Source organism: Leishmania braziliensis, contig 36 (genome assembly GCF_000002845.2).
Source record: "Leishmania braziliensis MHOM/BR/75/M2904 WGS CADA00000000 data, contig 36, whole genome shotgun sequence".
In the NCBI taxonomy this organism is placed as follows: domain Eukaryota; phylum Euglenozoa; class Kinetoplastea; order Trypanosomatida; family Trypanosomatidae; genus Leishmania; species Leishmania braziliensis.
In genome coordinates this window covers 1-22,800 of record NW_004057998.1, presented here as the reverse complement: position 1 = coordinate 22,800, position 22,800 = coordinate 1, and the positions used below count along the sequence as shown (strand labels likewise).

At 59.1% G+C, this 22,800-nt stretch overlaps 7 protein-coding genes across 7 annotated transcripts; all 7 read right to left on the bottom strand.

The window, feature by feature from the left end:
- Positions 1-744: 744 nt before the first annotated feature.
- On the bottom strand, positions 745-5,157 carry LbrM_25_2140 (hypothetical protein, conserved; the record flags this gene model as incomplete). The annotated part of the gene is made up of 1 exon (XM_001565665.1): positions 745-5,157. The coding sequence occupies one exon, from the start codon at positions 5,155-5,157 to the stop codon at positions 745-747; it is 4,413 nt and encodes a 1,470-aa protein (XP_001565715.1).
- A 1,841-nt stretch (positions 5,158-6,998) lies between these two features.
- LbrM_25_2130 (RNA polymerase I second largest subunit, putative) lies at positions 6,999-11,702 on the bottom strand (the record flags this gene model as incomplete). Its single annotated transcript, XM_001565664.2, has 1 exon — positions 6,999-11,702. The coding sequence occupies one exon, from the start codon at positions 11,700-11,702 to the stop codon at positions 6,999-7,001; it is 4,704 nt and encodes a 1,567-aa protein (XP_001565714.2).
- Positions 11,703-13,049: 1,347 nt separating this feature from the next.
- On the bottom strand, positions 13,050-13,955 carry LbrM_25_2120 (hypothetical protein, conserved; the record flags this gene model as incomplete). The annotated part of the gene is made up of 1 exon (XM_001565663.2): positions 13,050-13,955. One exon carries the CDS (start codon positions 13,953-13,955, stop codon positions 13,050-13,052), a length of 906 nt encoding a protein of 301 aa, XP_001565713.1.
- Positions 13,956-14,735: 780 nt separating this feature from the next.
- Positions 14,736-15,224, bottom strand: LbrM_25_2110 (hypothetical protein, conserved; the record flags this gene model as incomplete). The annotated part of the gene is made up of 1 exon (XM_001565662.1): positions 14,736-15,224. One exon carries the CDS (start codon positions 15,222-15,224, stop codon positions 14,736-14,738), a length of 489 nt encoding a protein of 162 aa, XP_001565712.1.
- Positions 15,225-15,736: 512 nt separating this feature from the next.
- On the bottom strand, positions 15,737-17,719 carry LbrM_25_2100 (hypothetical protein, conserved; the record flags this gene model as incomplete). Its single annotated transcript, XM_001565661.1, has 1 exon — positions 15,737-17,719. One exon carries the CDS (start codon positions 17,717-17,719, stop codon positions 15,737-15,739), a length of 1,983 nt encoding a protein of 660 aa, XP_001565711.1.
- Positions 17,720-18,590: 871 nt separating this feature from the next.
- LbrM_25_2090 (hypothetical protein, conserved) lies at positions 18,591-18,878 on the bottom strand (the record flags this gene model as incomplete). The annotated part of the gene is made up of 1 exon (XM_001565660.2): positions 18,591-18,878. The coding sequence occupies one exon, from the start codon at positions 18,876-18,878 to the stop codon at positions 18,591-18,593; it is 288 nt and encodes a 95-aa protein (XP_001565710.2).
- A 2,736-nt stretch (positions 18,879-21,614) lies between these two features.
- On the bottom strand, positions 21,615-22,547 carry LbrM_25_2080 (hypothetical protein, unlikely; the record flags this gene model as incomplete). Its single annotated transcript, XM_001565659.1, has 1 exon — positions 21,615-22,547. The coding sequence occupies one exon, from the start codon at positions 22,545-22,547 to the stop codon at positions 21,615-21,617; it is 933 nt and encodes a 310-aa protein (XP_001565709.1).
- Positions 22,548-22,800: the final 253 nt, after the last annotated feature.

Here is a 22,800-nt window from a genome sequence, read left to right as displayed (position 1 = left end):
CTTCATGGGCACCGACGCACACTTTACCTTTTCACTTCTGCCTCCCACCCTCTCTCGCTTGACGCGAAAGACGTGTTTGACACCGCGCATCCACAGATTCCGTGGCGCGTAATGGCGGTGTAGAAGCTGACTGCAGGAGAAGGCTGAGGAAGGCGATGGATATTATTTGCGGGGGGGGGGGGGGGGGGGGGGGGTCTCTTTTCTTCTCTTCTTCCTTCGGCTATTCGAAAAGCAAACAAACAGAAAGCGAGGCGAGCCCACGAACAGTGCGTCGGGGCCGGGGAGGAGACAGGAAAGGAGGTAGATTGGCGTGGAAGGTGTGGACGGGAAAAGGAGAGAAGGGGATGAAGTTGCAGGGAACCGAAGAGGCGGAGGCGCAACTGATGTCTCTCACCGCACCCCTCCCCCCCCCTCCCCCAGCCCACGTCGGTTCTCAGCGGGCACGATACGCATGTGAGAGTGTGCGGGCTGTGGTACATCACTAAGCAGTCGAGAGATGAAGAAAGCGAGGAGCAGGTGGGTGCGAACCCGACTTGTGCTTCTACTCCCTCTCTGTATGTTTGCAGTCGAAACTGAGCGGCCCCTGCGACTGCTGCGGTTGTCTTTACTGCAGTTTTAGCCGTGTGCAGTGGAGATCAAGACAAGAGAAAGAAAGACAGCGTGTGCACACACCACACAGTTGTAGACATGTGTATGAGAGGGGGCCACCGTAGATGATGAGTAACACAACGACAGGAGGGGTAGCTACAACTGCAGAAACATAAGCTCACCACCAAACGACATGAGAGGACGCAGAGGGTGCGCCACGCAGCTGCCGGGCAAAATTGGCAGGCACGAGGCATGTTGTCCTTGCTGCTGCTGGTGCTGCTGTGACAAGGTCGACTCCCCGGCGCCGCCCATCATCACCGTCAGCGGGTACTCGTTCAAGATCAGCCCCTTCGTGTTGAAGGCAGCGTACGTGTTGTTCTGGAAGCACAGCCCCACCAGCCCAGTGTGGATGCCGACAGAACAGCGCATGATACGCGGAGCCGGTGGGGGACCGGGAGCGTGGATGGTGCTAGTGGTGGGCAACGACAGCGACAGTGAGGTGGCCGCGGCATCGGTGTCAATACTGCCGTTGTCGAGCAATGCCCGCTCCAGTCCGCCGCGGCCATAGTAGAGATCCTGGTTGGTCACACACAGCTGCGGTTCACTCAGCTTGCGCGAATCGAAGATAAAGAAGCAGCTGCGAGTAGCCGCAGCGATGGCAAAGCCGGTGTTGGTCGCCACAGGCCCGGCACCGACTACCGCCTCCATAGGTGCCGTCAATGCCATAGCGGGAGCGCGACAGCTCACCATACCCACCGCACCCATCTGACCCTGTCGCTGACGGTCGTCGTAGTAGCGGACAACGCCGTCTGAGAAGCCCGCCAGCAGCGCGCGCTGAGTCGTGTGCGTCTCGAGGCTCGTCAGAACAGGATTCCCCGACACGCTCAGTCGCTGCACCACTTGCTCCTCGGCGAGCGACATCATGTGAATCGCCGTGCCACCGTCTGTCGCAATGGGACCGCCGTAGAAGAGCACCGCTGCACTGCTTCGGTACGTCGACTTCAGATCCAGCCAGCGGTTCGCCGGCGGCGGCGGGCAGGCGGAGAAGACGGCTGCCCCGGTGGGCACCGAGTTCGGGTCCCAGCACCCCTTCATCAGTGTGAAGCCACCGCGTTTGTCGACCAGCAGTAGACCTGACTGCTCTGAAAGGTCGTTGATTATATGCACGTCATGCAACGGCCCCGACAACTGCACGGCAAAGCTGTGCAGCTCCTGTTGCGAATCATAGTTGTCGTACGAGACATACCAGATGCGTTGGTCCTTCGTTGCAACCACCATCGACGCCTCGAGAGCGCGGAAGGCGGTGCACGCGACCGCGTCCGGACGCACCGCGCTGCGCAGCACGAGGTGCCGCTCCGCCTCGGTGTTCTTCCGGGACGCCAATAAGGATGCCGCCGAGGCGGCGCCGTTGCCGCTTGTGGTGACGTGCCAGTTGGGGTTCTGCGAGAACAAAGGGCTGCTCCCGGCAGATGTATAGCGGCGATGCGGCTCCAGCTTACGGTCCCGCATGTCGAGCACCAGCTGCCTCATGATGTCGGTGTTCCACGTGGCGCGCGTGCGATCTGCCTCGGACCAGTACTCAGCCGACTCGGCAGAGGTCACGCGCGACATTGTGCGCAGCGCCTCCGAGGCGAAGCGCTGGGACTGCGGTGGCACGCCAGTGGCGAGGCAGCGCAGCGCCTTGTTCACCAGCACACTGTCGCAGTTCGCATAGAGCATGCATAGCACCAGCGCTGCGTCGTGCAGCAAGCCCTCCACGATCTGCAGAGCGGCTGGCGAGAGCTTGCTCGCCTCGAGTTCGCGCGTCGGAGGCAGCGGATCATCCGCTGTCAGAAAAGACGTCTCGAATACAACTGTGTCGTCGAACAGCGCGTTAACGGTGGGGCGGGCAACGTTGAGTTGCGACTTGACACCAACCTCGGCCTCCTCCAGCGCCCACTGGCTCCCCTGCTGGCCCACCTCCAGTACGTACTCGGAGATCTTCTCACGGTGTGCGGGAGACAGGACGCTGCGGTAGGCGTGCAGCACCTCACAACAGAAAAAGATGAGCTCTTCGCGGACGTTCATGCTCGCGTCGAAGACGTACTCGCGCAGCTTGATCAACAAGGACTTCTCCATATGCAGACGACGCACCTGCTGCTCGTGCGGCAGAAAGTCGACCCGCACGCCAACGATGCTGGCGAGAAGGGTGACGCAGGAACTCCGCACCACCGGGGAGCGGTCCTGCAGCAGCCGCGTGAACAGGTCCAGGCGCGAGGCACACTCCTTCGAGGCGAATTTTTTGGCGTGTCGCAGACCGAGAAAAAGACGCGACAGCACCAAGCACGCCCAAGACCGCAGCTCGGCGTTCGTCGAGGACAAGCACGGAAAGGCGGCATTGAGGAGGCGGTTGTTCCACGACAGGATGCACTGCCGCTCGCCACGCTGCAGAAACTGGCACAGTACGTAGCACGACATGCTCTTGCACCGGGAAAGGTTTACGTCTTTCATCAGGAAGTACACAGTGTGCCCTGGATGAACGAGATGACTCGCGACGCTATTCAGCTTCGCCGCGACCTGGCCAGGCGGCGCAGACCGCGGCGGTGCCTCAGCAAGCAAGGAGCTCATCGGCTGCATCGGCTGCAGTGGCTGCTCGGCTGCGCCATCGAGGCTCGCGGTGCTCGCCCAGGCCTGCAAGCGGGGCTGAGAGTCGGGGCGCTTCTGCCGTGGTGCCGCGGTGGTGCTCGTTGGCGAAAAACTTGGGCTGGGCAGCTGCGGCGACTCCCCCCGCACGTAGTTCACCATCTGGCCGTACTCAACGTACTCAATCGACGTGGAGGCCTCCTCCAGCTTGAGCAGGCTGATGAGGTACTTCTCGCACTGGCATTTCTGCATCTCGTTGCATCCCTCCACCGGGTCGGCGCGAACGACCTGCATCCACAAGACCGCCACAATGAGAAACACCTCTGGCGCCTGTGTGACGAGCTTGCTCATGTACGGCAGTATGCCGCACAGGATCGCACGCTTGCCGGCTGTGCGGCCCGAGTCAAGGTACTTCGCTAGCAGCGTGAAAGCCCGCACGCGGTACTGCACCTGGGTAAGCGCGAGGAGCACGCACGGCAGCTGCTCTGGGACTTCTGCCATATCACCTGACTCCACCCACACCTCAAAGGCCGTGAGCTGGTCATCGAAGAATGTCGACGGCTCATATGCGGTAGGGACCCCATCTGTGGCGGCGAACAAGCGCGGCAACTGGCTCACGCACTTGTCCACCACGTACTCCCATAGTTCCCACATGGGGTGTAGGTGTGCCTCCTGGGAGAGGGCTGGGTACGTCATCGGGGTGCAGCCGGACTCACGCAGCAGTCGGTCCGCTAGGATGCAGTTGCGAAAGATGCCCTTGACGGCAGTGCTTTGGCGGAACAGGTAGTGGAACTGTGCTGGCGGCAAGGTGCACCACGCGATTGTGTCTGTCACAGCGTTCAGAATCCAGTTAAGCTCACCGCGTGGTGACTTGCGGTCGTTGTAGTCACCAGGAATGTTACGAATCATGTCCGCTGTCACATGCGGCAGCAGCACCGCGTGAAAGGAGAAGCCAATATACCACTCCAGCGCCATCCGTAGCGGCGTCGTCAAGCACGACGTCAGCAGATCCGCCGGCAGGGCTGGGCTCAGTGGGAGAGTCTCCCCAGGGCCGCAGGCACAAATGAGCAAGTCATGCGGTCGCTTCTCCTGAAGCTGGTCTCTGCACCAACGCTGCAGCAGAGAGCCGGCGGAGTTGCAGTCGAAGACGTAGATAGCCGGTGCTTCAACCAGCTCCGCAATCTCAGTGATGTTGAGTGGGACGTAGTGCGTGCGCTCTTTATCAAACACCCACACCTCCCCCAGATCCGTGGCGCGTGGCATGCCGTGGCCGTTGTAGTGAACTAAGATTCGGCCGTCGCGGGCCATGCGACGGCTATTCACGAGCGCCAACTTGGAGACCTCCAGGCTTGCTTCCACGACCCGCATGACGCATACTTCGTCACGCAGAACGGTGCGGTACTGCCGCTCGAGAGCCTCGGCGATGCTATCGCTGCCACCCACGGCGCCAGTGCCACGGCTGCCGCGGTATGCGCTTGTGGCGACGTGCGCCACCATCGGGTCTACCCAGCACTCCATCTTCGCACACGGCTCCACACGGGGAAAGCCGGGCGGGTCGTTGCCAATGTGGAGGTACATGAGCAGAACGGCGTGCGTGATGCGCACCCGGTAGCGCGTGGTCGCCCTTACCAGCGTGACATCCCCCAATGTGTCCAACCCGCCACTTGCTTCATCCATGGTATCATCGTTGACCAGCGACGGGAGGTTTGACGGTGCGAATGCAGCCACGCGCTCGCTGATTACCTCATCCAGAGCTCTGGACGAGTGAAGCTCGTGCGCGTGGCTGCTAGACCCGGCGGCGACAGTGACAAGGGCAGAGCTAGTACCGTCTGATGCCGAGCCTGGAATGGCGGCCGGGACGGCGGTGGCGCCGCCGGAGCCGGGAGATGGAGCAACCGCAGAGGAGGGACCGCGCCGCTGATCAGTATTACGCCGACGATTCAACATTGCCCTCGAAGAATCCTGGGCAGACGTCACAGTGAAATACACTCAGAGGCAACAATGCGACGCGGATCGCGACTCTCAGAGTCGTTCCTCCGCTATCTCCTCTAGAGTGTCTGGGGGATCAGGGTGGGGCTGCAGAGATGAAGCCGTGAAGACAAACGGGGATGTCTTTTGGGCTTTAGAGCCGCCAGCAAAGCAAAGCGGAAAAAGTGAGTACGCGGAGGGAGAGAAGAAAAGGACGGCAGAGATCTGTGCGTGTGTGTATGTGTGTACGTTGTGGCGTTGAGTGTTCCTCGTTTGCGGCTGCCACTCCCGCAAAGACAGACACAGACAGACAGACACACACACACACACACACACACACACGCGTGCACAAAAGGAAAAGGCCGACAAGGACAGAACGAGCGGCAGAACAGACGCAAACGTCGCTCTCCGCAGAAATTAAAAAATGAAAAATGCGCCCACAAACACACACTCGTCGAAAGCAAAGTCAACAATCACGACGAGTAGCCACAGGCAAACCGAACACAAAGATCGATAGGGTTCAAGCGAAGCAGCGTAGGTTCTCCAGCAATACAGGGAAGGAGGTCGTGAGAAAGCGGGGAGGGGTACTGTTCGATAAGGCAGTTAAGTTGATGGCAGGGGTGCGCTTTGCTTCGCCTTTGAGGAGAGGGGGTTGGTTCAAGGCGCGCCACCACAACCAATGGCACACGGAAAAACGCGGACCGCTCCACGATTCTGCACCTGGGCTGCTTATCCTCGTCGGTGGTGTGGATCAGCACGTGTGCATGGGCCTCGTAGGTGGGAGCGAGGGAGTCGATACCTTCGCAATGGTGCGCAAAGTCCACGACGCTATGTTTACTTTCCCCCTGCTTTTTTTGCTCTCTTCCATCACTTCTGCTGTCTCTCTCCTTTCCTTTGGAGCAGCAGAAAATCGCGTACGGGGTGAAGAGTCGACTGGAGGTCGTCACGTGTGCACGTGCGTTGGCGCAGGCGTACTGAAAAGAGACATTATCGACAGAGAGAGGGGGAGCGGTGACAGCAAAACATGCACTGAGGGACTGCGTGGACTAGCGCATTGCAAAGCAAGAGGAGATCCTTCCACCGTGGTAGGGTGCCTATGCTCAGTGGGGGAGGGAGGGGAGGCAAGAGAACCTAGTCCACCCTCCGCCCAAGCAGAGAAATGAAGGCGACAACAGGGGCACGCGTGTGTGCATGTATGGGAACGCAAAGAGTCCCACGCGTGGCACGACCGCCGGCCGGACGTAGATGGAGGAGTTAGGAGCGAAGAGGGGTGAGTGCGGTGCCGGCACAAAGGTAAAAAAAAGATGACCATCCATCTTCTCCCCCGATGTACAGCAGCGTCCTTCACTACACCCTCACGCACCATTGCACCCTCGCCGTCCTCTCCCTTTCAATGAGGTGCACGGGCCGGTGTGCATGGCACGTTTTGCCCACCGCTTTGTCAGCTCCGCATGTTCCCCTTTTTTCAACCGCGCGTCGAGGTCCACATCTGAATATGTGCGTGAGAGAGTGTTGTGCGTCTGTTACCCCTTCACATGTGGGTAAATTACGAAGAAAGCGTAGAACAGCACTGATTAACTCGACTTACAGAACGCCTTTACAAAGGGGAAAAAGAAGAGAAAGTAAAGCGCCACTCAGAGGCTGCTTAGGCATACACAGGCAGACACTACCGACGAAGAGGGAAAGAGAAGCGCACGACCTCACCTAACCATCATCAAAGGCCGGCATTATCCACCACCACCACCCACCCACCCACCCACCTCCATGTGCACAGACAGGGAGAGAGAAATAGGGGGGCCTCATCCCCGTGATTTCTTTTCTCACACAAAGTCAGAGTGCTCCGACGTCTTCAGCACAACGCGAATGCCAATGCTCGTCAGCTCCGCCGCCCACAGCCGCAGCACCTGTGGGATCTCCACCATAGCGATCGAGTCGGTGCTCTCGTCCGCGCCGGCGCCGCAAAAGCGGCAGGTGCGCCACGTACCGTACTCGGTGGCGTGACGCTCGTAGAGGGAGAGCAAACTGCCGCACCGAGGGCAGATGAACGCCTTTGTTTTGTCCGACACGTGCAGGAGGCGGTCAACGACGACCTCACTAATACCGTGCGACAGCAAGCCGTCCCGCTCCATCTCCCCAACTCGCACACCGCCATGGCGCTTGCGGCCCTTCACCGGCTGCCCCGTCTTGGTCACTGCTCGGTACGTGTGCGCGTCCGTACGCGCCCGCGCTTGCCACTTGTCGCTGACCATGTGCCGCAGACGCTGATACCCGCAGATGCCCATGAAAACGTCCGCCTTCATCTCCTCCCCGCTGATACCGTCAATCAGGTGTTCGCGGCCGTAGCGGTTATACCCCGCCTTGACCAGCGCGTCGCCGATCAACTCCGCCACTCGCGGCTGGTCGTCTACCGTTGACCACGCACTGTTATCGATGAAGCGGCCCTCGATGGCACCGACTTTCGCGGTCATGATCTCCAGCATCATGCCGACCGTCATGCGCGACGGAAAGGCGTGAGGGTTGATGATGACGTCTGGCGTTATGCCGCTCGTCGTGGAGAAGGGCAGGTCGTGAGAGCTGATGTGCAGCGGTAGCGTACCCTTCTGGCCATGGCGGGATGAGAACTTGTCACCTACGGTCGGTGGGCGCGGGATGCGGAAGATCATGAGTACGGACGTCGGATCCGGCCCGCTGTACACGAGCGGAATCACCTGCTGGACCCACGCATCCTCGCCCTTGTCGAAGTGGCGCCACTTAGTGGCGTGGTGGCGCGTGTACTCGTAGATAGACTTGTTCGTGAACGGGTCCACCCGCTCCACCCGCTTAGCGCAGCAGTACACGTCGCTGTTGTCCCGAAGTCCAGGGTACTTGTGGTCTCGGTCAAAGGAAAAGGCTTCTAGGCTCGCGTTCACGCGCTTCGGCGGCAGCCCATTAGCCTCCAACTGGGCAGTGAATCGCTCGCCCGTGGAGAGCAAGTTGTGAAACACAAAGACGTCGTCCTTGTCGGAGCCTCTGCCGGCTGCGGTCACAATCTTGGCGACCGTGACGCCAGCCGTCAGCATACCGCGCTGGGTGGTGGTGGTGTTGATGATGACGGCGTCATCCATGTCATAGCCGGTGTATGCGAGAATGGCGATCACGGCGTTGACGCCGAGGTTCACGTCGTCGAGGCCGTAGTAGTCCATGGGAAGGGTACGACTGATGTAGCGCTGCGGGCAGTAGGTGCGGAACAGCTTCGCCTCCTTGCGCCACGCCAGAGCCTGCAGTTGCGTTCCAGAGGACTGCTTGCTAAGGCCGCACTGGAACAGGTTGCGCGGCGAACAGTTGTGCTCGAAGAAGGGGATGGTCGCTGAGGTGAGGGAAATGAAGTTGGTGCCGTTCTGCTCCATGTACTCATACTTGCGGTTCAGCTGTACAACGGCGTCGAGGGGGTCGCTTGGGACGGCGGCGACATCCGCCCAGCTCTGCTCCCAGGTCCCAATGAACACAAGCGGGAAGGGGAGGTGAGTCGCACCTGTGCGCACTGACGACTCCAGCAGCTGCACAGGGCGCATGAGACGGCCGCAGTCGTAGAAGACGTACAACCCCGCCGGGTCCCTGCTCCCTGGTGCCACGTACACCACCTCCAGCGTGTGCAGGGGCGACGCATCCTTGCGGCGTACGATGCCGCTCACGTGCACCTGCGAGCGCAGCGTGAGTGCCTTGAGCTGGCGAAGCGTTGCTGCAGCCTTCATAGCGTCCGTCGGGCTCAGGTAGCCGAGCAACTCGCCCTCCATCCACACCGGCACTGTCTCACAAAGCTGATCCACCACCGAGCTGCGCGTCGCGCGACTGCGTACGTTCGGCACCGCCTTGCATACCATCTCCCGCAGCTGCGCTGTCATAGCCACATCTGGTGAGTTTGACGAGATCATCGAGATGCTCAGGTGATTCAGCACACCGCAGTCCTCGCCGTCGGGGCTTTGCACCATGCAGATAAAGCCGTACGCCTCACACGGATACTTACGCACCTCGCTCGAGCGCATGTCGGCGATCGTCTTGCCACGGTGCACGCAGCGCAGCTGCTCAAAAAAGCGGTAGAAGTTCAGGTGCTCCGCCATGACCACCCAGCCAGACGTCTGCGGGCAGTAGAAGTCCTCTTCTCGGTCGAGGTTGAGGTTGCCTGTCACAAGCAGACGACGAAGCTGATCGAGCGGGTCACTGCCGCCGTGCCGGCCACAAAATTCTGCAAATTGACGCACCTGCCGCACGATATCCTCGGCGTCGACGGGAGGCAGAGTGCGCAGGGAAAGGATGCGATGAAAGAGTGCTGCAGGCAGATGGCGTGCGAGGCGGTAGACAAAGCCACGCATGTATCGGTTCAGACACACCTCGAAGGCACCCATTAGCACCTGCGAAACGGTGAAGAGTTCCTGATAAGCCGGAACGTCGTTACCCTGATGCTCGACAGCGCCGTCGATGAAGAGATACAGCTGCCGAGTGATGGCGATCATCGCGTCGAACTTGCGGTCCAGCTCTGCAAGAAGCGCCGGTGACAGCCACGCCACCAGCATCTGCGCAGTGGCGCCGGGGGCAAGATCCGGCGTGGCCGCATCACAGCTGTTGAGGTGCGGCAGAATGTGGCGCCGCAGCATGAACATGCCATACCACGCGTCGTGCTGGCACGTCGAGCCCTTCGCGTAGAGCGGCAGAAAGTGAAACGTAGATGAGTTCTGGTGGTACTCTCGGTACATGCGTCCAAGAACGGTGATGTAGTCGGTAAAGTGCCGCAGATCACCGTAGGGCTTGCCGCGGTGGTGCTGGAGGAGCGCCTCGACACGGGCAGCGTGGCTGCCCTCTGGCATGCCAATTGTCAGCAGCCGCTGCAGCTCCACCGCCGACACGCTCTGCGTACTCATAGCGCTGAGAAGCAGCGGCACCGGCAGATGCCACACCACCTTTCGCGCAAACGAGAAGATCACCTCTCCCTGAGTGGTGTAGTAGAAGTAGTTCTGCGCCGTCAGTCCGCTTGGCCGCTTGCAGCGAATGACGACGGCCTTGGCGGAGAAGTGTGGACCCTGGGTGGCGAACCGCTCACGGAAGATATTGATGGGAACATTGCAGCGCTGCATGAGCAACGCACGCAGAATGCGCTCACCGCCGTTCATGATGAAGTAGCCGCCCACCTCCTTCTGCTCCTCCAGCGCGCGAAAGTGGTCGAGGCGGGCGTCGACGTTACGCAGCGCGCAGCGAGCTCCCTTCACCATCTCCGGGAAGCTCGCAAAGTTCACCCAGAACTGCTCCTTGCTCGGCACAAGGTAGTCGTAGGTGTCGTAGTCGGCAGGAGCGACGCGCAGCTGACGCATCAGCGCAAAGTACTCCGTGGAGAGGGTACGCAGTATGAGCGAGGACGGCGCTGCGGCGCTGGTCGATCCAGAAGCGGCGGCCAGCTCGGCTGCAGTGTTCTCGTCCGGCAGGAAGTGGAAGCCGAGGCGGATGTGGCAAGGCTGGCCGTACGTCTCGCCGTAGCGGCGGTGATACTGCGGGGTGGCGAAGGGCAGACAAGCGTGAATTGTCTTGTCGTGCAGCAGCTGTACCTCCTCGACCACCTCCGCCTCGCGCAGGTGTTTTGTCTGCATAAGCACCACCAGGTCGTGGCTACCGGAGGTGGCACGAGTGAAGATGCTCTGCTCCTCCTCCCGCCATGTTTGCTGAACGCAGTCCAACTCGCGAAGGGCATAACTGATGCGCTCCTTCATGATCGTGAACTCGCGACGCTGCACCTCCGCCTGCTCTCTTTGCTGCTCTACAGCCGCAGCCTCGCCTACTGGCTGGCAGTCTTGCAGCGCAATGTCTGCAGCATGCAGACGGTTCTCAACCTTTTTGATGTTATGCCGCGCATGGTCGAGCACAATGCTAGCGGAGTGCCCTGGCCGCACGCCGACCGCGACGTCCAGAAGCACCGCTGAGCACACGCCGATCGGTGTAGCCTTCTGAGAGGCATCCGTCATGACCGGGCCGGTGAAGAAGGCGCCCTCGTTTTGCATTTCCTTCACGAACGCCTCGACGCGCAGCGCCATGAAGGCGTCGAACTCGTCGATGTGGAGCGCGACAAGGTCCGCCAAGAGATCGATGTTAACGCGACTCGGCTGCTCGTTGGGGTGCTCTGCCAGGAGGACGGACAGCTCCTCCAGCTCCGCCATGGCCTCCTGCACATGATGGTGCTGCATGCCCTCATAAATGGCAGTAGCCGTCGCGGAGGCGTTCGCGGTGTCGCGCACCAGCTCCTGCGCTGTACTCATGAGTTGCCTCACCTCTTTCAGAATGTACTGCAGATGTCGCGGGCCGCCGGTCTCTGGGGTACCGATATGGCTACGGCTGAACTCGATCCTCGGCAGCTTCTTGCGGAGCCGTTCGAAGAACAACATGACGGAGGCCTCAGCCGCCTGATCAAGCGCGGCGGTGTGGTGTTGCCTCTCACAAACGTACTTGAGCCGCGTAATGGAGTTTCGGACGTGCTGCAGGCGCTCTGCCGCGGTCATTTTCATGGGTGGCGCGCGTGACTCATGAATACCGACGGTGCCAGTGCGACGGTGGCGGCTCGAGGACCCAGTGCTGTGGCTCGTCACCATCGACTCCCCCGCTGAGGAGGAGAGCGACTTGGCGCTGTAGTGTGACGAGCGAGACGACATGGCTGGCACACACTCTAGATGGAGCGAGAGCGAAGGAAAAGAGTATTGGTCGTAATTCCGCTCACAGACCTGCCAAGGTAGACAGCGAAAGGTGGTGAGAGACGCGCGCAGCTACAACACGCCCAGTGAGAGAGATGCACGTTGCGACCCACACTGGCAGAAAAGAGACGCGAAGAGAAAAGGCAGAAGGGGCTTTTGGTAGCCAAGCGTCGGCCAAGCACAGAACTACACGCCTACATGGGCACACACGCTTACACGGAGTGATAGATGACGGCGACTCGAGGCTCGTAACTCGTGGCGGCACTTGCAAGGATGACCCTCTCTGTCACCGTGATATGCTCCTGCTTTGCCCTCTCCGTGTGTGGCGATCGTGCTCTCTCTCCTCTACAGTCTCTTTTCCGTTGCTTGCTTGTTTTTCGGTCTCACACTCGCTCTCCTTGTGCTCGTTGAAGATGAGGGGATGCGTGTGTATCGGTGTGTCTGTATGGCACTAAGCTAGTGAGGTGGCGGTGAAGATCGCGTAGGTGAAGGAGCGTCGGTGCAGCCTGTACACCGCATACGAGAGCAAGAACGCGGAGGTCCAATGTGCAGTCGGCAGAAAAGATAAAAGGAGAGAATGAACGTGACTAAGATTTACACACGCGCACAGACGTCTGTGCGCGTGTGTGGGCATGTGGAGCGGAAGAGGACGAGGGAGATGGGCAAGGAGAGACACACATGCACACTCGCCCATGAAAAGAACCTCTGGCAAACGAAAAAGCAACGCTCGCACCCGCTGCAGTGATGCTCGGTGTTCGTGGAAAGAGCGTTCAGGTAAAACGGTGAGCAGCAATGCCAGTTGGTGCACAAGAGGCGCGAAAAGATGAAAGAAAGGGAGGGAACACGAGAGACGTATCCGCTCAGAGCTTGATTTTCAAGGTGCGCAGCGTTGCCTTGGTCCACCCTCCACGTCACCATCCCTTCCGCGGTGTTAAAATTCTATTGGATTTCTTTGGGTTTCTTTCGCTCCTTCAGTGTGTTCGTAGGCGGTCATGAGGTAGGACTTGCACCTAGAAGCACCAACAGCACCAAACCCTCCACCAACCGTCCATCACAACTACGAGCAGGGAAGAGTGGGGGGAAAGAGCAACGCGAGCCGTGGCTCAGATTTGCAGCCGCAGTGTCACTACGCATACACACACACACACACACGCACACGAGAAGCTACCACTTTGCGTAGTTTGTGTATTGCAACGTCAGCGCCGTGCATACAACGGTGAAGCAGACGTTGATCGGGATCCAGTTGTAGCGGGCAAACACGCCAAGCATGTACAGCATCCGCGGTAGGTCAATATAGAGAAACTTTGGCAGTCGGCCACCTTCTGTCTTGTACATGTAATTCAGCAGTTCGATCTGCTGCGCCACATCCCGCCTCGCGCGGATCATGCGGAAGAGCGGGGCATAGGTGACAAAGGTGCGGCGGATACGTTTGGTCCACATCTCATCCACCACGCGGATTGCCTTGTCATAGTCATCGTTCAGGCAATAAACGCGCACCATCTGGTTCGCCAGCTCCCGCTGCACAATCCTCGGCTGAGCCACTGAGCAGTCCATGAGCTCCTCGTACAGCTCCTCCGCTTGGAAAACAGTCATCTTGCCCCGCTCCACGTCGTAGCTAATCAGACTAAAGAGTGGCACTAAGTGGTGAGCCGCCAGGCCGGACAACACATGAGGGTGCTCGCGCAGGCCGCCCTCGTGGAACCACAGCGTATGAATTGACGGCCGCACCTCCTTGTTCATGAGATGCTTCTCAAGAAAGTTCTCCGCATTGCGGATGCCGAGTGCCAGCTGCGACAGCGCGACTGAAATCTGATTTTCCGTCCGCTGGAGGGCGAGCGCGTTTTCGATAAGGAGAATCTGGTCCATGCGGTTGAAGAGCACCGGTGGCAGAGGCTTATCCAACCTCACAGCCCGTAGTGGCGCTTGTGGACGCATGAACTTAAAGTGGTCGTAGCCGGCGCGAATGGTCGGGACGCCGCCGACCAGCAAAGGTCCTACGGGGTAGCAACTCACCCCCATCCATGGCTCTACGTCCATGTGGCCGCGGCGCAGTAGTCGACAGGCGCGCATCCCGCATGTACCAGCCACGCTTGACCTTGCGCACGAGAGAGAGGGGGGACGACACGAAAAGGAGCGGCAAACTGTGCCTGCGTTGCTTGCCTGTAAGAGGCGGTGGTGGTGATATGAGTAGACCCGTTCCTTTTTCTCGGCTCCCCCCATCGTTGTGGGAGTTCGCGAGCGATGACGAACAGGAGCAGAATAAGGGGAAGAGAGAGAGGGGGGGGGATTCAGCAGCAGCGAAGAGCACAAAGGAGAAAAACTTCACAAAAATGCACGACGCACCCGTGCAGACGAGTGCGAGTGCGAGAATGTGTGGATGTGCCTCTTTACTTGCATAGACGTGACGAAGGGTGAGGACAACAGCAGATGGTGATTACTGCCCTCTGCGCCAGTGCCATGCTCGGTTCTTTTACTATTCCTCCGCTCCCTGCACTACGAAGCCTTGATGGAGTCCTGGCTTCTATTTCCACCTATCCTCACGCTCGGTAAGGCACAGCCTGCGGCAAGACATGAAGCGTTAAGAGCGGGTAGGGAAATGTGCACGAGCAGAGGCGCATAATCGGAACGCATCTCACCTCTTCCTCTGTTGCTTACGTGGATGTGGATAGAGCAGCCGATTTCGGCACCCTTTTCAGAGACACCGAAAAGAGCAAGAGGAATCGCAACAGCCCGGCAGATGCAGCGGCAGTGCTCATGTAGTTCCCATCCCCCTCTCTTTGAGAAGCGCACACATTCAGCGCACCCTTTACGCTCGGTTGTGCTACCCGACAGGAGAGGGGGTGAGATTCGCTACAGGGATGGCACCGACTTGCCCATCACCTCCGCCTCGATTCGCGCGGCGAGCCACGCCGCCTCGTCGTACAGCTCCACCATGCGCCGGCCCAGCTCTGCGCTCTCCGTAGCCGCGGCTGCGATCTCCTGGTCGAGCACCGCTACCGGGACATCGATGATGTTCCCGGAAGCATCCTGACCACCACCGAGTTGCACAATGGACGCACAGAGGGCAGCTCGCTGTGGAGCCAGCTGCCGGTGCAGAAGCTCTTGAATGCGGCGCCGCTCAAGTGCCGTCTCACGCTCTACCTGTTGAATCAAGGTGTCGGGTATTCCGCCTTGATGATTCTCACCCGCCACAGTGTTGCCGAGTACGCCGTCTTCCTCCCCAGTGCCATCCCATAGGCTTTGCGGCATAGCATCCTCAGCTGCGACCTGTAGTGCATTCTGTAGTGCCACCACGTACGCGTACAGCTCCCGCTCTGCGCGCACGACAGCCTCGGACATGACCAAGGCACTTATGCCGACAACGCTCAGCGTTGACTCCCTGGCACACACACACACACAGAGAGATACCGAGACGCAGGTTCAGTGAGCGAGGTGCGCGACAGTATAAACCAGAGTAGGGCCAGGAAAGAAGGACGCAGGCAGACAGAGAGAAGTAAAACGAGTAGAGGTGCGTGCAAAAGTACGTCAAAGGGTGGGCAAGGCGGCGAGGCATCCCGCTAAGCGCGAAGACTCCCCCCTCCCCGTGCAGACACACACGCACATGCACGCGTGCATCCGTGCACTTGGCTCCGAGAGGGTGTCGCGCTTGTTTTCTTGTTGTTCCTCCTCTGCCTCTCCCATTCTCTCTCGTATGCACTCGCGCTGAATTGTTTTTCCTGTGTTGAGATGGCATCGCTGCCCTCTTCTCAGAACGCACACATACACAGAGAGAGAGACATACAAACGACAGGACGGGCTGTGAGCTAACAGAGCTGATAATGTGTGCGGGTGTGTGCGGGCATGTATGCGCTTCACATAACAGCGCACTTCTTCACTTGATCTGCTTTGAGCGCCGCCTTCGCTTTTCCCGTCAAACCCCGAAGTCTTTGCAGCTCTTCCCTCAGCGCCACCTCGGCACCAGGCGAATCCGCGGGGCACAGCAGCAGTACATCCGCACTTTGCAGCGTCACCGGAGTGGACAAGGTGAAGGGCTGCGCATAGCCACTCCATAAGCAGACTGGCTCTCTCGCAATACCCGCCGCTGCGGAGGAGGCGCCGCTGCCGTTGCCAAGATGATGCACAGAGAACGTATTGAGCGCTTCCCTGGCGTCACGGTGCTGCGCGAGTTGCTGCTCTCCCACTTCCTCGCGAATGCGATCGACTACACGAGCAAGTGGCCAGTTGTGGCCAACCGCAATGCACATGGGCATCACTGCCACCGGTAGGGTGGCATCCGCGACGAAGACCGCCACGACAACGCGCGGGGCAGCAGCAGGGCGAATTGCAGCAATGCCGCACGGATTTAGCTTAGAGTTGAAAAAGTTGAAGTTGTTCAGCGGTGGAGCGTGTCGGAACGGCCACACTGCCACGACCGGCAAAGGCTTCGTGCTGCCAGCCGCATCGGAGACGGTAGTGGGTGATGGAGTAATATCACCCTCAGCGTCGGGTGTCAGCTCTACCACCGTCCCTATCCCCTGCACAGAGGCCCCAGTACGACCCTCTAGCAGCTGAGCACTCCGCCCTTCTGCTTTGTCCGATGTCACATCTGCGCTGGCGGCAGTGCTTTCATGAGCGTCTTCCGTGGTACGGCAAAGCAGCTGCTGCTGAAGATAGAGGCGCGTGGCGAGCGCCTTGACGCGATCATCGCGGTGAGCGGAGGCCATTGCAGACGTCCACGGAGCAGCCGTTGAGGAGGTGGCGGCCTTCCCGTACAGGATTGTTGTCATGAAACGTCGTAGAGCCACATCCGCCTCCGGCGCCGTGCACTCTGCCGTGGTGGTATCGGCGAGGCGCAACAACACCGTCGCACTCACTATTGGTGCCTTCCGTAGAATAACATCGGCCGGGAGCTGCACCAGCGACAGCGCTGGCACGCGGCGCCATGCTGACCCGACAGCTGCCGTACTATCAGGGGTGGGGACAGCGGGAACCACACTGAGCAAGGACGAGGGCGCTGAGGAGACCCACTCCGACCACCCCAGCGACGCCACCGAACCGGCCGCCTCGCTATCCTGTTCCTGTTCCATGACGGGTATCCATGCATCTCGCAGAAACCCCACGAGTCGATCGCATAGCTGACCCACCGACATCTCCGTCGCTACAATCAAGCTGCAGACGCCGATAGTATAGGGGGACCCTTCGCTACCACCCATTGGGGTGCCCGTAAAGGCCATCGCTGCAGCGGTCGCAGGTGCGACGATGAGAGCCAGCGCATACATCCGGCGGCTACGATATCCGACAGGCGCGAGCACGAGAGGGTGTGCTGACGTGAACGTAGAGCACAACGCAGCGATGGGATCGACGGTCGTGGTACTGTTGTTGCCCCGCTGTCCGAAGAAGACGGCGCGCGGATTTGCTCGCCGCTGCTGCCACTTTTTCGATGTGACGTCTTCGTGGCCATGAAAGCGGTGAGCTGCGCAATAGCAGTCCCCGCACTGAGGACATGGCGCCAGAGCGCACAGCACCGACTGACACACAGCGCATCGATGCTGCTGTCGATCAGAGAGCGCGCTTGATGTTGGTGTCGCGTCAGCTTCGGTGAGTGTCGACGATACCCCTTGCAAAGGCATGCATAGCGGGGCAGCCTTTGACACCTCAGCATCACCCTGAGCTTCGCTGAGTGGCACCGCTGATGCCACACCAGCAGCGGTGAGCGCAGCGTGTCCCGGAATGTGGTGGCAAATCGTGTGCGCCGCGCAAAACGTGCCGCCACACCGCAGGCATGCGTACGGCAAGAAGTCGAACTCGCCGCACTCCACACATGGGGCCCCGTCCCCCTCGCAGTCCAGACTCATGGCAGCAAACGCGCACACAGACACAAGCACAGGCGCAGCCCCTTCCGCAAACAGCACAGCAAGCGGAAGGGGCTCCTTTCCGAAGACGCACAGGAACCGAAGGCGCCGCGTGTGGACGTGCGGAAGGAATATAGTAACGTGGCCAGCGAAAGAGGGGGGAAGTTTGGCACAATTCACTCGCCTATGGCATCGTGGATAGGGCACGCACACACACACACAAGCAAACCTTCGGGAAAAACGGTGATGAGAAGCAAAGGGGTAGAGGGGAGCCACTCTCTACTGCTACGCGTATCAGCGTGCTCTTGTATAGGATGAATTGTAGGGCATAGGAGAACGGGAGATGATGGTCAAAGAGAAAAGGCAGAGGAGGGAGACGCGCACGCGCACCCCGGAGCACAAACATCACGGCCACAAACATGAAACGCGTATCCGCCGGAGGAGCTGTCCAAGAAGGGGCGAAGAGAGAGAGAAGAGAGGTAAGACAAAGGAGGCCGCTGACCGACAAGGGCGAAGAAGCCTTCCGTGTGCTCCCGCCGTGGGTGGTGGCTCTTTTTTTGCCTTTTACGCGTTCGCCGGGACTTGACAGTCCCCTGCTTCCATTTCTTTGATTGTTGTTCGTTTTGGAGGCTACGAAGATCAATCAACTAAGCGCACCCACTCATACGCAGAGAGAGAGACACACAAGCTTGGGGGGATCCACTTGACTGCATACGCACACACACCCGAGACGCCTGGACGCCAACGCGCAAGACAAAGTGTAGGCAAACACAGACAGAGAGAGAGCGAGGGATGCATAGCACATCTCTCTATACATCCTTGTGCACATCACACAAGCGCAAGCAGAAGCAAACTAATGCTCATTCTCACGTGCTTAGTACCACCTCCAGCGCTCTAGGCGGTTGTACTTGTGGATAAACTCCTTAGTGTAGACCTGTGCCAGGTAGTAGTTCTTCTCCTGGTAGTGCGAGTACTGCGGCATGTATGCGGCGTGGTAGAGGTAGACGCAGATGGCCATGGGCGAGAAACCGAGGAAGAAGGCTGGGACAAACGTGTCGGTCATCGTCCACTGGTGCGGCGGGTTGAACCAGCGACCCGAATGAGGAGGGGCGAAAAGGTTCGAGGTGGCGTGGCCACGAGATACGCAAGTGCGGCGCAGCATGGCGGCCGTGTGCGTGTGCGCTTCTGTGTAGGTGTGGGGAGTCGCAGAGAGAAACGAGCGACAGGGGATAGACGGAGGAAGGAAGGAAGGGGGGGAGCTTAGACCGCCATAACGGCAGCGTTACTCGGCTGTTGGTGAGAGCACGCGCCGGTTAAGAGAGGAAAGTGGGAAATCAAAACAAACCGAGAAGGGTAGAAGAGTTGCTGCAACAAGACCTCTGAAGCAGTGCGCTCAGTGTCTCCATTTTTTTTTTCGTTCTCCCCTTTCCGTCCTTCGGTTACCGAGACTCACCCTACGACTGCGGGGAACTGTACGAAGCAGAGTCCTACGAGCTACAAGAAGGAGACACAAAAGGGGGTATGGGGTGGCTTTCACCCGAGAAGTGGGCTGAAACTCGCCAGCCTGCAAGGGCCTTGGAACTCTTACGCAGACGGGGCAGACGTCCACCAAGACCCGAGTGAGCAGAGCGTGTATGGTTGAGTAAGAGAGAGAACGGGGGCTCGGTCTGTGAGTCGCAGTCTACGGATGTGTGCTTGGGCCATTGCTTCTCTCTTGCCCAAAGAAAGGAGCAAACTGCGGTGATGGTGGCGGTGAAGCGGGAACAAGACAGAGACCGAGAAGGAAAAAATGCGATCGCGTGGTGAGAAGCGTAGACGAAATATAAAATTTAAAAAAAGGCAAACAGATAAAGTGGAGCGCGGCTATGTGTATGGGAGAAGGAGGGAGGCAGAGACACCACCAGGCAAAGACGAGCAGTGCTCATAAGGGGGGAGCGAGCGAAGCACAGGCAGTGGAGTTGTAGAGCTTTCCTTTTGTAACCTGCTCATTCTGCATACAACATGAGCTCACGTTCACTCTACCTCCCCCACCTCTCACAGGGCGGTTGCGTGGTGCGAAGCAGCGGCAGACGCGCGCATTACAGTAGTGCGCCGATTTACTGACCTGTGCGCGGTCCGTCCCAAATTCCTTCCACTTCCTGCTCTGCAGGGTCGCTCACAGCCGCTCCCATCATACCGGCCGCCATGTGCTGCATCCCCCACGGGGGGGGGGGGGGGGGTGGGCTCCCTACACCAGTGAGCAGCGAGGGCCGGGTGCGATGCGTTCGAGTCACGTTAGGCACTCTGTCCATCACATGGATGACAAACGTGTGCACCGTTGCAGGTCGCTCCGACACGACGCCATGCCGGAGCTGACTACCGACATAAGTAGCGATACACCGCTGGCTTCCCCCACGTTGTAGATGCTTGGAACCGTCACCGCCAGAGGTGGCTCGGCAGTAGCAAGGATAGGAGCTGCACGGCTTCCCCACAGAGCAGGCACTGGACCCTGTATCGCACGTACTGAGGTCTCACCTGTCATCACTGAGTGGAAGCCTAAAGGGAAACGAAGCGTAGTAGAGGAAGTCGTCCTATTCAGCTAAAACACGTTCTCTGATTGGCATGCGTGTGCTCGGCACATTCTGGAGAGAGATCGGTGCAGTTCATCGTCTTCCCCATCTTGCAGAAAGGGGGTTGTCCGTGTGGGTGCGCATCTGTGAGAGTCGGGGGCTGCAGCGCCGGACACCTGGTGCGTGGGCGTGCACGTCAGTGTGTGTATGTGGCTCGTCAATGGACATGCATCACCCCATAAATGCAGACACTCCGCTCACCTCGATGCGCAGTTGAGGCAGTAAGCCGCACACTGTAAAGTCGGAAGGAATGAAAAGAGACGTGTTTCTTTTACTCCCTGATTCACCTGCGTGTCAGCGTGTAGGCTTTTGGGGGCTGAGGAGAGAGCGAGGGAGTATTGCAAGACTGCAAGACAGACAAACAGAAAAGAGGCGCAACAGCGATAGATGAGTAGAATACCAACTCAGGCCCACAACACAGACAAACTTTCACACACACACACAACGTCACTGGCATCTTCACAGACAACGCCACAGAGAAAAAAAAGCGTAGACTGGCAACCAGCGACGACGATACAACACAATGGTATGTTACCAGTAATACCTTTCAACAATGAACACACGCAGCAATAGTGACGCCACAGCACACACACACACTGCTCACAACCATCAGCCGAGAAACCGACACAGAGGAAAGTACACACAAACAGGAAACCCACCGAGCATCAATGGAACTTCAGGCACACATACTGAGAGACAGACGGGAGGGGAAGGAGGCAGTGGTAGCGGTAGAGAGGGTGTGCGAGAAATGCTGCCCTCACAGAGACACACAAGCACACACGCGCGCACAAGCACAGCGGACCCCACACAACCGTTACAGTGCACTAGGAAAGATAGCCATACGAAAAAGAGAAAGAGAATTCGGTAGCAAAACAATGAAGAAAAGAAGCGTTCAGACTGCAGCCCAGGCTATAACCACCGCTGTGGATTACGACGACGAGCATGTGAGTGGCGTTCATCTGGAGACACGTCGCGTGGGCATTCGGTATCCCTTTGCGAGCCTTTCACTTGGCGCACACTCGTCCCTGGCCCCGCTCTTTCCACACCCAATCAACCACCCACACACCCGTGCGTCCTGCGTGTTTTCCTTCATCCTTTTTCTTCAGCTCCCATGACCCTTTTCGGAAATACGCACAGAGAAAGCCGCGCTGTATCTCAGATGGCCCACGGTGAGCACCGAAATAATTGGGGGAAGAGGGGGGAAAGCGGCGCTGCACACACACGTATCGGCAGAGAAGGACAGAAAGACGCAATAGTGGGAATAGGCAACAACAGGCACCAAGAGCTCATCATGAAGAGCAGCATACACACCCACACACACACACAAGCACACACACACACACACATATATATATATATATACATATATGGGTTGGTGGGTCGGTGTGTGTGACAGTAAACGCCAGAGTGATAGGGAACCGAAAGCACACTCGAGATGCGTTGCTCTCTCTCTCATTTGTGGCGTTGGTTGGCGAACTGGTCCAACGCCCCCCACATATCCAAGTTACCCGCGTTGTTGGTGGTGTTATGAGTCGTCGTCGTGGTAGCTTCCTGTGGCCGGTTCGACAAGTCGGGCAGCTGCTGCGCTGGTGCAGATACCTGGTTCCAACTACCCAACTGAGGCTGCTGCTGAAATTGGCCCCATGAGCTTGACTGCGGCGGCAGCGGTGACTCCTGCGACTGGCCCCACGGGTCCCGTGTCTGCAATGTAGTAGGTTGACCCCACGTGCTAGCGCTACTGCTATTGCCCATGGGCTGCTGCTGTGAGAGCGCCTGCTGAAATTGGCCCCATGAGCTTGACTGCGGCGGCAGCGGTGACTCCTGCGACTGGCCCCACGGGTCCCGTGTCTGCAGTGTAGTAGGTTGACCCCACGTGCTAGCGCTACTGCTATTGCCCATGGGCTGCTGCTGTGAGAGACCCTGCTGAAATTGGCCCCATGAGTTCGACTGCTGCGGCTGAGGTTGCGCCCATGAATTGCTTGGTGGAGCGCTGGAAAATTGTCCCCACAGGCTGGGCTGCTGCGGCGGCTGCTGCGGCGGCTGCTGCGGCGGCTGCTGCGGCGGCTGCTGCTGCGGCTGCTGCGGCTGTGGTGCACCCCAAGCGCCACTGGGTGCCTGGGGGTGCCCCCATGCATTCTGCTGAGGGAGGACCTGCTGCTGTTGAGGAACCAACGGGCTCTGCTGCGGTGGTGCAGATACCAGGCTGGCGTTGAGGAAGGCATCGAAGGGGTCCGCAGGCGCAACAGGGGCAGGGGCAGGGGCAGGGGCAGCGGGTGGGGCGACGGGGGGAGGAGTGAAAAGATCGTCCAGCACTTTCGCCTCAGGCTGACTGGGTTTCTCCAGCTCCGCGGAAGGAATCACCTTGGGCGAGGGGGGCCTTACTGGCGTGGTGGATGGCTTGCTCGAGTTGAGCGTCGGCAGTGATAGGCCCTGGGACCGCGCCCGCTCCTCCTCTTCATGCTGGAGTCGCCTGGC